The sequence below is a fragment of the Idiotropiscis lumnitzeri genome, chromosome 15 (genome assembly GCF_059441095.1).
Source record: "Idiotropiscis lumnitzeri isolate Australia: NSW breed Sydney's pygmy pipehorse chromosome 15, RoL_Ilum_1.0, whole genome shotgun sequence".
NCBI lineage: Eukaryota > Metazoa > Chordata > Actinopteri > Syngnathiformes > Syngnathidae > Idiotropiscis > Idiotropiscis lumnitzeri.
In genome coordinates, this window is record NC_142405.1 from 16,234,314 (window position 1) to 16,246,378 (window position 12,065).

Consider the following 12,065-nt stretch of genomic DNA (forward strand, 5'->3'; position numbering starts at 1 on the left):
GCACAACATGCAGAGCAGTGTCGATGGCGTCCTCAGTGGATCTGTTTGCTCGGTATGCAAACTGGTAGGGGTCCAGTGTGGGAGGAAGGCAGTCCCTGATGTGCTGGAGAACCAGTCTCTCGAAGCACTTAGCGATGACTGGTGTGAGCAACAGGACGGTAGTCATTCAGGAGGACTGCGGGTGACTTTTTGGGGACAGGAATAATGGTGGAAGTTTTCAAGCAGGAGAGGATGACTGCTTGAGCCAGGGAGCGGTTGAAGATCCTGCAAAAAACATGTGATAGTTGGTGGGCACATGCTCTGAGGTATCTGGTATTCCGTCGGGTCCAGTAGCTTTCCTTGGGTTAATAGCCAGGAGTGCACGTGGTCCTCTATGGTGCGTGAGAGGAAGTTGAGGCATGGAGTGCGGGGGTGTGACGGTTGGGGTGCGTCAAAGCGAGCAAAGAAGCAGTTTAGCTCCTCTGCCAGCGACGCACTCGGGTCTACAGATGTCATGGTGCTGCCTCGGTAGTTGGTGATGCTCTGTAGACCCTGCCACACCTCCTGTGGTCTGTTGCTGGCAAGGTGGGACTCCAGCCTCCTCTTGTAGTCCGTCTTGGCTAGCTTAATGCCTTTTTTCAGGTCAACACGAGCCACACTGGACAGGGCTCTGTCACCTGACTTGAAGGCAGTGTCACGGGCCTTGAGGAGTGAGCGAACCTGGCTGGACATCCAGGGTTTCGCGTTTGGGAAGGTCCGTATGGTCTCTTTCAGGGACACAGTTTCCATGCAGAACTTGATGTAGTCCAGTACACATTGTGTGTAAACATCAAGGTCCTGATGATCAAAGAGGTCCCAGTTGGTGTCTTGAAAGCAGTCCTGTAATTCCCTCATGGAGGTCTCACGCCAGGTTTTCACAGTCTTTGTGGTGGGCCTGAATCTGCGTCTGAGAGGGGTGTACGCAGGTGTGAGCAGCAAGGACAGGTGGTCTGACTGGCCGAGGGGGGCGAGTGGGAAGGCTCTGTATCCGTGCTGGATGTTTGAGTACACATGGTCAAGAGTGTTGTCTCCCCTTGTTGGGTACTTGTCATGCTGGTGGAACTTTGGGAGGTACAGTCTTTAAATTGGCCTTATTAAAGTCTGCTGTTGTTCATTGATGATGCACGTGAGTAGCGATAGCGCTGTGCTAGTGTTAACATTAGGAGGGATGTAAACAGCAGTAACAAGCACTACTGTTAGCTCCCTCGGGAGAAAATATGGTCCGGCATTTAACGGACATGTAGTCGATGTCGTCACAGCTGGCTGCCTGCGGACCAGAGGTTTGTACAGGAGAGCCACCAAGTTGTGATCAGTTTTGCACAGCGGGGGGTGGGACAGTGATGTGTACGCCTCCTCCGTGTTGGCATAGAATAGGTGCAATATTTTATTGTCTCTGGTGTGGCAGGTTGCATATTGTGTGAATGAAGGCAGAGAGGAGGTAGGAGAAGCATGATTGAATCACCAGAGAAAAGGAGCAGGGCATTTGGGTGCTGTGTTTGTAGCCTGCTCACAGCTGCAGTCAGTACGTCACAGGCTCTCTCACTGTTAGCAGAGCGGGCGACGTACACCACCGCGACCCCATAACTGAATTCTCGCTGTAAGTAGCACGGACGCATGCTAACAGCTATCAGCTCAATGTCCCGGCTGCAAAGTTGCTCCTCAATAGTGATGTGCCTCGGGTTACACCATCTATCATTAACAAACACAGCCAGCCCCCCTCCTTTCCTCTTACCGCTCTCCAGTGTCCTGTCCGCTCAAAGGATTTGGAAACCGTCCAATTGCACGACGGCGTCCGGCGTTAGCTCTGTTAGCCACGACTCCGTGAACATCAGCAAGCTAGCGTCCCCAAAATTCCTCTTGTGCCGGGTTAGCGCTGGTAACGCGCCCATTTTATTGGGAAGGGATCTAACATTTCCCATAAAGGACGGGAGGACAGGGTGGTATCGTCTCCTCCTTGCCTGGCGTTTAGCCCCCGCACAACATCCCCTTCTCTTCCTCCTTAGCTCGCGGGGGATATCGGGTCTCGTTTCGGGAGCCGGCGCGGGGTTAGCACGGAGTGCTAACAGCTGATCTCTTTTGTACACGATCGATCCGTAGCTCCGGGTTATGTCTCCGGACACGGTCGCGCAAGAAATAACCCCCAGCAGCAATAAAACCACCACAAGTTAGATATGTCCATTGCTACGAAGAGGTGAAATAAATATAACAGGGTAAAGGTAAAAACACACAAAAAAGGCTCAAATTGTGAGCAGAGGCTACTGTAAAAGGCAGCCACTCGTGTGTGTATAGATATATGCAAATGTATATATTATCTGGGTAAACGAAACGTCATACATTGCAAAACTTGCTCAGGTGAAAAATGGGTAGATTAAAATGAATAGTGCAATCTTTATTGTGCATCAGATCCTTCTCATTTCATATTCATATTTTGATGTCAAACTCAAATGTTTTCATTCGGATTCGGCCTCATGGTTGTAATACTTCGGGTGGGAAGTGTATGTCGCAAAGTTTAGATATGAGATTACTTTTTCTTGGTGAGATGATTTCAGATCTCCATCCACAGGACACATTTGATATCCGTATCCTGATGGCAAAGTCTGTAAAATACACAGTCAACTTTCTGGAGGCCAAAGAAGAGGATCTTTATAGGTATGTGTTCACACATTCATTATAGGTGTATGTAAGACAGGATTGATATTAGTTTAATAAATGCCTTAACTGTATTTTGTTATCTTTTCCCTTGTCTTTTAGGATAGAGATCCCCTTTAAGTTCCATATGATGCACTCAGGCCTTGTACATGGACTGGCTTTCTGGTTTGATGTGGCATTTATGGGATCAGTGTAAGTCATGCAGTAGATCATTAGACAAATAATGCCTCCCTTAAGTTAGCAGGTCTTTGGTGCACCCAAGCCATTGCTTCCTTAAAAGTGTCCCATACTTTTTCTTTTTTTTCTTCATTCTAACTCATTGCTTGTTCTCTCTTGACAGTATGACAGTATGGCTGTCTACAGCACCTACAGAACCTCTTACTCACTGGTATCAGGTACGCTGTTTGCTGCAGTCTCCTCTCTTCACTAAGGCTGGGGATACGCTGTCTGGCACTGCACTACTAGTCGCCAACAAGAGGTAGGATTGTTGTCTCTGAATAAGGGAACCGACTAAACAGAAATTGCGCAGTGGCGATATATTGAATTGATAATTGTCTGTCAGCCAGGTTTTTTATGTTCACAGCCCAAATACACCATGGTGTTTCTTAAATTCCGTTGTGCCCTGAGATACGATACTTCATAGACCAGACTTAAAAGATTTTGGAGATAAGTGGTCCTCTCAACGATTTTTTATTTTTTTGCGTTGTCTTCTAAGTTCAAACTTACGAGCACTGTTTCAGTTTGAAAACCACTGGCTTAGCGTTTCAGTCTACTCAGGTAATTTTACTCATCATTAGATTTTTGTTGAGGTGCTCTAACCATTGATTCCTAACCTTTATTGAGCCAAGCCACATATTTTAAGTATGAAAAACCTCATGGCCCACTACCAAACAAAATTGTCACCAACAACACGTCTATCATGTATTTTATGCCGTCTAATATAAGATTTAGTCTGTCACTAAGAAATGGACAAAGATACATTGTTATGAATAAATATTTATGAATAATTTTCTCACCACGCAAGTGAAATTTGTAAAATTTCCGCTGTAGACCTTTTCAGCTTTCACACCACACCGGTTGAGAATCACTGCTCCAACACCTTAAATCAACACTCCACTGATATGTAATTGTCCTTCATTGATTAGGCTGTGTGTTTTAACCAGGGGTATTAAACTAATTTTATTTAGCTTTGGGGGCACATGGCGGAAAATCTATGACCAAGTGGGCCAGACTGGTCAAGTCAAAGTATACAACTTAAAAAAAATTGCTGCCAATAATGCACATATTTTTGGTATTTGTGGGTCGACCTGGCACCTATTCTCTGTGTATATGTTTTTATATATATATATGTGTGTGTGTGTGTATATATATATATATATATATAAATGTATGTAATATAGTTAATATACATTTCCTGCATTTATTTTGATTTTGGTCCACGGGCGAAAGATTTTCGTGCATTTATCGTAATCGAGGTAAAATTGCTTAATTTATCGCGATATTGATTTTAGGCCATATCGCCCAGCCCTAATATATACATATATGCACGGGCTCCTTCATTGCCAGAAAAAACCATTTGGCCCCTCCCACAGGACAGCGAGCCCCACCTCCAGACATGGCTTCAGAGGGAGTGCCCGGTGACACGCATCCGTGCGAGGGAAAACTAGGTCTAAAATTCTAAAATCATCTTAAGGAGTCTTTTGAGCCGTCGTCACCTCAGACCTGTTTGCCATGGGTGTCCCTGTAAGAGGCATAGAGCCACAGACAACTCAGCCTTTATTACCAGTGGGACACACAAATCCCTCTACCTACGATAATGGTGACAGTTCACAGAAGGGCTGCTGTTACTTTAGAAAATAATTTTGCGAGCTGGTTTAAACACATTGGCAGGCCTGACCGTTCCATTAAGGTTGCGTGATGTGCGAATACCTGAATAGATTCTCACCAAAATTTTTGTTCACATGTAGAGTCATGTCCTTATCAAATACTGAACAAATGCAAATGAAAGTCACACCAGTCAGAAAGAAATGTTTGTTTTTTTTGCCCAAGCCTGCCAAAACTCTTGCATGGTCCAAGCGGGAACACAGAAACAGAAGCAGCTGCGGAAGGGGAAGTGGCAAAGGGACCTGGTTGCCAAAGGGACAAACCAACAGGATACGTCGAGAGGCGGAAATGATGGTGTCCTTTTTTTGGCTTCAGAGGGGGAAGATACCCATCAGCTTTTCGCTCTTTGTAAAAAGATATTGGCGTGAGATTTCAAAGTTTCCTGGAAAAATAAGGAAGTCCTTCTATACTGGAAGCAAATCCTGAGGGAAGGAGCTTTCGAGTGGACAAAGATGAAGTACAGACAAGAATGGAGCATCTTTGTAAAGAACAGAATTGAAGGAGATAATGAGAGAGACGAATCTGCTATAGTTTTGATGTTGCAAGAGGCCATCAAACAAGTCCAACACCAAAGGATGATCAGCTGGTTTGTGAATTCGAGGAATGTGGCAGAAGGTTTGACATACCAACGATGGAAGAAGAATTCATGAAAAAGTCAGGTTTCAATATCAGGGATCAAAAGGGCAATCTAGAAAATCATAGATCTGTGGGGGTGTGAAATCAAATGGTCCAAGCAAGACAATTTGTAATTGTATAGGAAGGAGATATCTAGAAGCAATTATGAAGAGCTGTGGTGAAGGAGAAGACATTCACCTGTGAGCACTGCGGGTTGGAACAGTGCAGGGCTTGTCATGAAAGCAAGCCTTACAGGACATATTCAGTTAGTTCAGTCATGTGATCGCGGTGGCGGTGTACGTACCTCCCTCTGCTAACAGTGAGTCAGCCTGTGACGTCCTCACTGCAACTGTGAGCAGGCTACAAACACAGCACCCAAACGCCCTGCTCCTCATCTGTGGTGACAATCATGCTTCTCCTTCCTCCTCTCTGCCTTCATTCACGCTATATGTCACCTGCCACACCAGAGACAATAAAATATTGGACCTTTTCTATGCCAACACCAAAGAGGCGTACACATCACTGTCCCTCCCCCCGCTGGGCAAAGCTGATCACAACTCTCCTGCCTGTGTATAAACCTCTGGTCCGCTGGCAGCCAGCTGTGACACGCTCAGTTCAGAGATGGTCTGAAGAAGCCGAGGAGGCCTTAATGGACTGTTTCAACACAACTGTGTGGGAAGTATTCAGCGAGGCCCACGGGGAGGACATTAATGGTCTAACGGACACTATTAAAGACTATATTAATTTCTAAATGGAGAACACCATACCCACCTGGACAGTAATACGTTTCTCCAACAATAAACACTGGATAACACCGGACATTAAAGCTCTCCTGAAGGAGAAAAGGAGGGCTTATGTGTCAGGCGTCAAGGAGGAGCTGATAAGAATGCAACGGCCGCTGAGAAGGAGGATCAGAGAGGGGAAAAAGTCCTACAGGATGTGGATGGAGGAACAGCTGCAGAATGAATAATGCCAGGGATGTCTGGAGGGCCCTAAAGACCATCTCAGGCCACGGACAACCAGAATCAGAATCAGAAAGCCCTTTGTCATTGTACTCAGTGTGCAACGAGATTAGAGAGCTCCCCTCTCCAGTGCAATACAGCAATAATTTAATTAAATATATAAATTAGATTAATTAAATATTAAATAATTAAATGGAAAATAAATTTGAAATTGGATAAATAAAAACATTATCTCGCTCTTCTGCATGGAGATGGCTCTCAGGAAGAAACAGTTTTTCAGTCTAATTAGTCTTTGTTTTGATGCACCTGTAGCGCCTGCTAGAGGGCAACAGGTCGAACAGGTGTGAGCCCGGGTGAGTATTGTCTAATGATATTGAGAGCTCTGCTGTGGCACCGGGTGGTGTAGCTGTCCGACACGGAGGGGAACGGGCAGCCAATAATCCTCTCCGCTGTTTTGACTTCTCTGGAGCCTCACTCAGTCTGCCATAGGTAGAGAGACACAGTAGGTCAGCAGGCTCTCGATGGACGAGTGGCAGAAGGCCAGCCGCAGCTTCTTGTCCAGGTTGAATTTCCTGAGGACCCTCAGGAAGTGCAGACGCTGGGGGACCTTCTTTATCACTGTTGTGGTGTTGTGTGTCCAGGAGAGGTTATCGGAGATCTCTACTCCCATAAAGTTGAATGTGTGGGCCCTCTACACACACGCCTTTGATGTAGAAGGGGGGTGGCACAGTCTTGTTCCTCCTGAAGTCGATGACGATCTCCTTCGCTTTTGCAGTGTTGAGCTGTAGTTTATTGTCCTCACACCAAGCCGTTCTTTCTCCTCACCTTTTGAGATCAGACCGACCAGTCGTATCGTCAGCAAATTTGACGATGGTGTTGTTACCGTGGGCCGGGCTGCAGTCATAGGTATAGAGGGTGTATAGGAGAGGGCTCAGCACGCATCCTTGAGGGGAACCGGTGCTCAGCGTTCGGGTGGAGGACGTGTAGGGGCCGAGTGTCACAGTTTGGGTCTGTTGGTCAGAAAGTCCTTAATCCAGGTGTGTGTGAGGGCAGGGAGGTCGAGAATGTTCAGTTTGGTGATTAGGATGTCTGGAATGATTGTGTTGAATGCCGAGCTGTAGTCCACAAAGAGCATCCCGGCATAGCTCTGCTGTTGTTCCAGATGGCCCAACACAACATGCAGAGCAGTGTCGATGGCATCTTCAGTGGATCTGTTAGCTCGGTATGAAAACTGGTAGGGGTCCAGTGTGGAAGGAAGGCAGTCTCTGATGTGCTGGAGAACCAGTTTCTCAAAGCAATTCATTGTGACTGGTGTGAGAGTAACAGGACGGTAGTCATTCAGGTGCATTGTGGGTGACTTTTTGGGGACAGGAATAATGGTGGAAGTTTTCAAGCAAGAGGGAATGACTGCTTAGCCAGGGAGCGGTTGAAGATCCTGCAAAAAACGTGATAGCTGGTGGGCACATGCTCTGAGGACTTTGCCTGGTATTCCGTCGGTTCCAGTAGCTTTCCTGGGGTTTACTGCCAGGAGCGCACGCCTCACATCGTGTTTCTCTTAAGTGAGTGAGGGGATGTTGAGGCATGGCGTGGGTGGGTGTGGCGGTTGGGGTGAGTCAAAGCGAGCAAAGAAGCAGTTTAGTTCCTCTGCCAGCGACGCACTCTGGTCCACAGGTGTTATGCTACCGCCTCGGTAGCTGGTGATGCTCTGTACAACCAGAGCTCTGTCACCTGACCTGAAGGCAGTGTCACGGGCCTTGAGGAGTTAGCGAACCTGGTTGTACATCCAGGGTTTCATGTTTAGGAAAGTTCGAATCGTCTTGTTCAGGGACACAGTTTCCATGCAGAAGTTGATGTAGTCCAGTACACACTGTGTGTAAACGTCAAGGTCCTGATGATCAAAGTGGTCCCAGTCTGTGTCTTGGAAGCAGTCCTGTAATTCTCCCCTCGAAGTCTCATGCCAGGTTTTCACAGTCTTTGTGGTGGGTCTGAATCTGCGTCTGAGAGGGGCATACGCAGGTGTGAGCAGCAAGGACAGGTGGTCTGACTGGCCGTGGGGGAGAGGGGGATGGCTCTGTATCCGTGCTTGATGTTTGAGTGCACATGGTCAAGAGTATTGTCTCCCCTCATTGGGCACTTAACATGCTGGTGGAACTTTGGGAGTACCGTCTTAAAATTGGCCTTATTAAAGTGTCTCGCTACTATATGAACGCCATTAGGGTGGGCCCGCTTTTGTTTGTTGAGGACGCACACGAGTAGCGACAGCGCAGTGCTCGTGTTAGCATTGGGAGGGATGTAAACAGCAGTGACGATCACTACTGTTAGCTTCTTCTAGAGAAAATAAGGCCGACGTCTAACGGACATGTACTTGATGTCGGGGAATGAGTGCTTCTCAATGATCATCCTGTTACTGCACCAGTCCTCATGCACATAAACACAGAGACTCCCACCCCTGCTCTTACCTGTGTCTCTCGTACGTTCTGCGCGATAAAGCGAGCGCCCAGCTAGCTGGATGCCAGCGTCGGGAACTTTGGAGTGCAGCCAGGATTCCGTTATGATGATCACAAAACTGTCCCGAACATAGCGGTCTCCCAGGATTTGTAATTTCAGATCGTCTATTTTATGGACTACGGATCTGGCGTTGGTGAGGTAGAGACTTGGCAGTGGTTGCTTGTGGGGCTGCTGTCGTAATTTCAGTAGGAGACCGGAGCTGCAGCCCCGCTTCTGCTTCCTCTCCCTCCGTCGTCTGCGTCGCCTCCTGGTCCCGATGACAATCCACGGTGAGCCAGGCGGTCTCACTAGTTTTTCAGGAATTTTGCGATCAAAGCAGAATTCTTCCGAGACGGTTAATTTGTATCGATAACCAATGCCCACGATGTCCTGGCCGGTGTATCGATATTGTGCCAAAGATGGTGTTAATTTAAACGAGCATACATAAATAAAAAGTAAGAGGGAGCACTGGAGGGGAGAGTTGTGAGCCACGGCATCCATACGCGGCTTCACATTTCCCTTCTTTGGCAAAGCGATGGTAGACTGGCAGATGAGACAAACGCACTTAGAAAACGTCATTGTGAAAAAAAAACTCCTCCCCCATTCCTGCAGAAGTTCTCTGATGACGCTGCGTTTGTCGGCCGCATCACTGACGGAGACGTTCGGGAGTACAGAGAACTTACTCAGGGTTTTGTGGACTGGTGTCAACAGAATCGCCTCCGAATCAACGCTGGGAAATCCAAAGAGCTGCTGGTGGATTTCTGCAGGCGTCGGCACTCTCCAACTGCACCAGTGAATATCCAGGGAACAGATGGTGAGAGGGTCTCGACTTACAAGTACCTGGGTGTTCATCTAAACAAAAGGCATCTCGGGACGGGACAAAAAGAGGCTGTTCAAACTGCTGAGGACGGCCAGCTCTGTCCTGGGGTCCTCCCTGGACTCTGTGGACTCAGTGGGGGGCAGGAGAATGACGGCGAAATTGTCATCAATGCTGGACAACCCAGCCCACCCACTCAATGACACTATAAAGAGCACTCCACAGCTCCTTCAGTGATAGACTGTTACACCCTCGTTGTGCGAAAGAGAGATTTCGCCGCACCTTCCTGACGGCTGCTGTCAGACTGTTTAACAAGAACATTGGGTCAAGTCCACAAACGTTCAGGCATTTGTACAATTCTGCATTCCAAGGTTGCAATACACACTACTACTGTACTTTCGGCCAATGGTGTACTTACATTGACCAATGCTGTATTTTGTTTACCTTTGCAGTATTCTTATCATTGCAGTATTTTTTATCATTGCAGCATTTTTATTTATTTCCCCTCTGTACTATGGAAAGACATTAGGAGTGTTTCCTTTCACTTGTGTATGTTGTGGGATGTAAGTGTGTATAAACATGGGGATTTGTGTATCAACGTATATACTGTGTATATTCACATAGTTTTGCTTTTTCTGAATGTCTGCTGCTGATGTTATACATTAACAGCTACATTACGCCGCCGCTGCTGTAACACTGCAAAGTTCCCCATTGTGGGACTCATCAAGGACATCTTATTCTTATGAGTTCTCCCTTCACTGTAGCAGTCAATTTGCTGCTTCCTGCTTTGAGGGATTTATTATACTTTTCAAGGTGGCTAAAAAGCATGGCAAACTTATTAACCTCTACTACCGTATTTTTACGGCCATAAGACATGCTGCATCAAAGGGCGCAACACCAGTTGAGGGTGCTATTTTCGTATTTAATGCATATACTAGGCGCGCCGCACTACAAGGCTACAGCTAGCGCGAGCTGTAGCCAGCTCACCCGGATTCAATCCCTTAAGGGATCGCTGCCTGAGGTATCACCCCGAGTCAATGACAGATGTCCTTAAACTATAAGGAATCACTGCCAATAACACTGACTCTAACCAATAAGAGGTGTCATAGCAATACGTCTACTAGACAACGTCAGGGGAGGGACTTCACTGGTCACCACACTCCTTAGAGTCACTGTTTCAAATCAAAACAAAAAAAAACTCAGCATACAAGCAAACAATGAAACAAAGAAATAAGATTAACACAAAACATGAATCTCTCATGCCATCTATATACCCAAAAGAAATAAAAATAACACAAAAAGATTATAGCAATGGCTTCTTGGGAGCCACTCGGCCTTAGCCAATTACAGCAATGGCTTCTTGGGAGCCACTCAGACTCAGCCAATCACATGGCTGTTTAGAGAGATGTGCATGGCTGTTTAGAGAGATGTGCATGTTGTGCGTTGGGCTTTTTGCAGTCTGTTGTCTAAACCTGGGACGTTTCTTGCTTGCAATAACATAAATGATAAGACAGACTACAACATTGTGGACAGCTGCCCTTTTGTCCAGCTTTCTCCTACACCATCACCCAAACACCATAGTCACATCATGTATTAGTCACAGTCAATTCGAAGCATAGATGACTCAGACTTTGACCAACAGGGTGTGCTAACATGCACTCCGAAAAGCCCAATGAGTAAAAGGGTTGATGGTCGAGAGTGATGCTCAGTCCATATAATGGGTGCGTCGCTTTACAAGGTGCCTCGTTTGTTTTGGGGAAGATTTAGGACTTTAAAGCGTGCCCTATGGTCCGGAAAATATGGTAGTTTGCATCACAGAGCATTTTTTCTGAGTTACACTTATAGGTATGACGAGAGCAGTGAGCACCCCTGATGATGATGATAATAATAATGATAATAATAATAATGATAATAATAATGATAATAATAATGATAATAATAATAATAATAATAATAATAATACTTGAGGTTGGCTGAAGGAGGTGAACCCATTAAACTTTTCCCCTCGTCCCAACAAATGAAGTCGTCTGTATGGGAAGTTTAGGTGACTGTGGCTTGGAAGAAGGCTGTCCTTCTTGCAAAATCAGATCCATAAGAGTCACTGCCAAGCACCACCCATCAATGTTTGACAAATTCAAGGAACCATTAATATAGTATAACGTAATGCTGTCTTCTAGTAAAAGGGGGTAGCCAGTTGTGAGTTCTTGTGTGTCTCGCGTTGGCAAAATAAATACTAAACTTTCGACTGAAAATGTGGCTAACTGGCATAGCAAGCAGAGTAGTAGAGTCCTTATTTTGTGCGAAAAATGCACCTTTACTATTGTGCTAAAATTAATTATAGCTGATTTAACATCTTTCATTTAAAAAATTTCATAATTTTGTACATCTTTTCAAAATTGTAAACAAACAGAATTCAGGCTTTAAATTATGTGCGTTGAGGGAGAGCGTAAGAGCCTAAATATGTGCATATAAGCACACATGTATCAACATCAAATTTATGATTTTATTTATATATTTATTACTGGTGTATTGCATGTTTTACATATGCTGCATGGAATACATAGCGTTTGTTTCATGTTTCATCATTGTGCGAGAAATTTTGTAAATGACGTTTGTTTGATTGCTGGTGAAAG

The 12,065-nt window shown here is 45.8% G+C and overlaps 1 protein-coding gene across 8 annotated transcripts in view; it reads left to right on the forward strand.

Moving 5' to 3' along the window:
* carm1 (coactivator-associated arginine methyltransferase 1) overlaps positions 1 to 12,065 on the forward strand; it is a 182,646-nt gene that overhangs the window by 79,634 nt on the left and 90,947 nt on the right. For all 8 annotated transcript variants that reach the window (XR_015846698.1, XM_088317740.1, XM_088317741.1 and 5 more), the window contains exons 9-11: positions 2,582 to 2,667; positions 2,770 to 2,859; positions 3,008 to 3,145. Coding sequence is in view for 7 of the 8 variants with exons in the window: in XM_088317740.1 (XP_088173866.1) it covers positions 2,582 to 2,667; positions 2,770 to 2,859; positions 3,008 to 3,145 (314 nt within the window). In the remaining variant the exon portion in view is untranslated. The remainder of the gene's footprint in view (positions 1 to 2,581; positions 2,668 to 2,769; positions 2,860 to 3,007; positions 3,146 to 12,065) is intronic.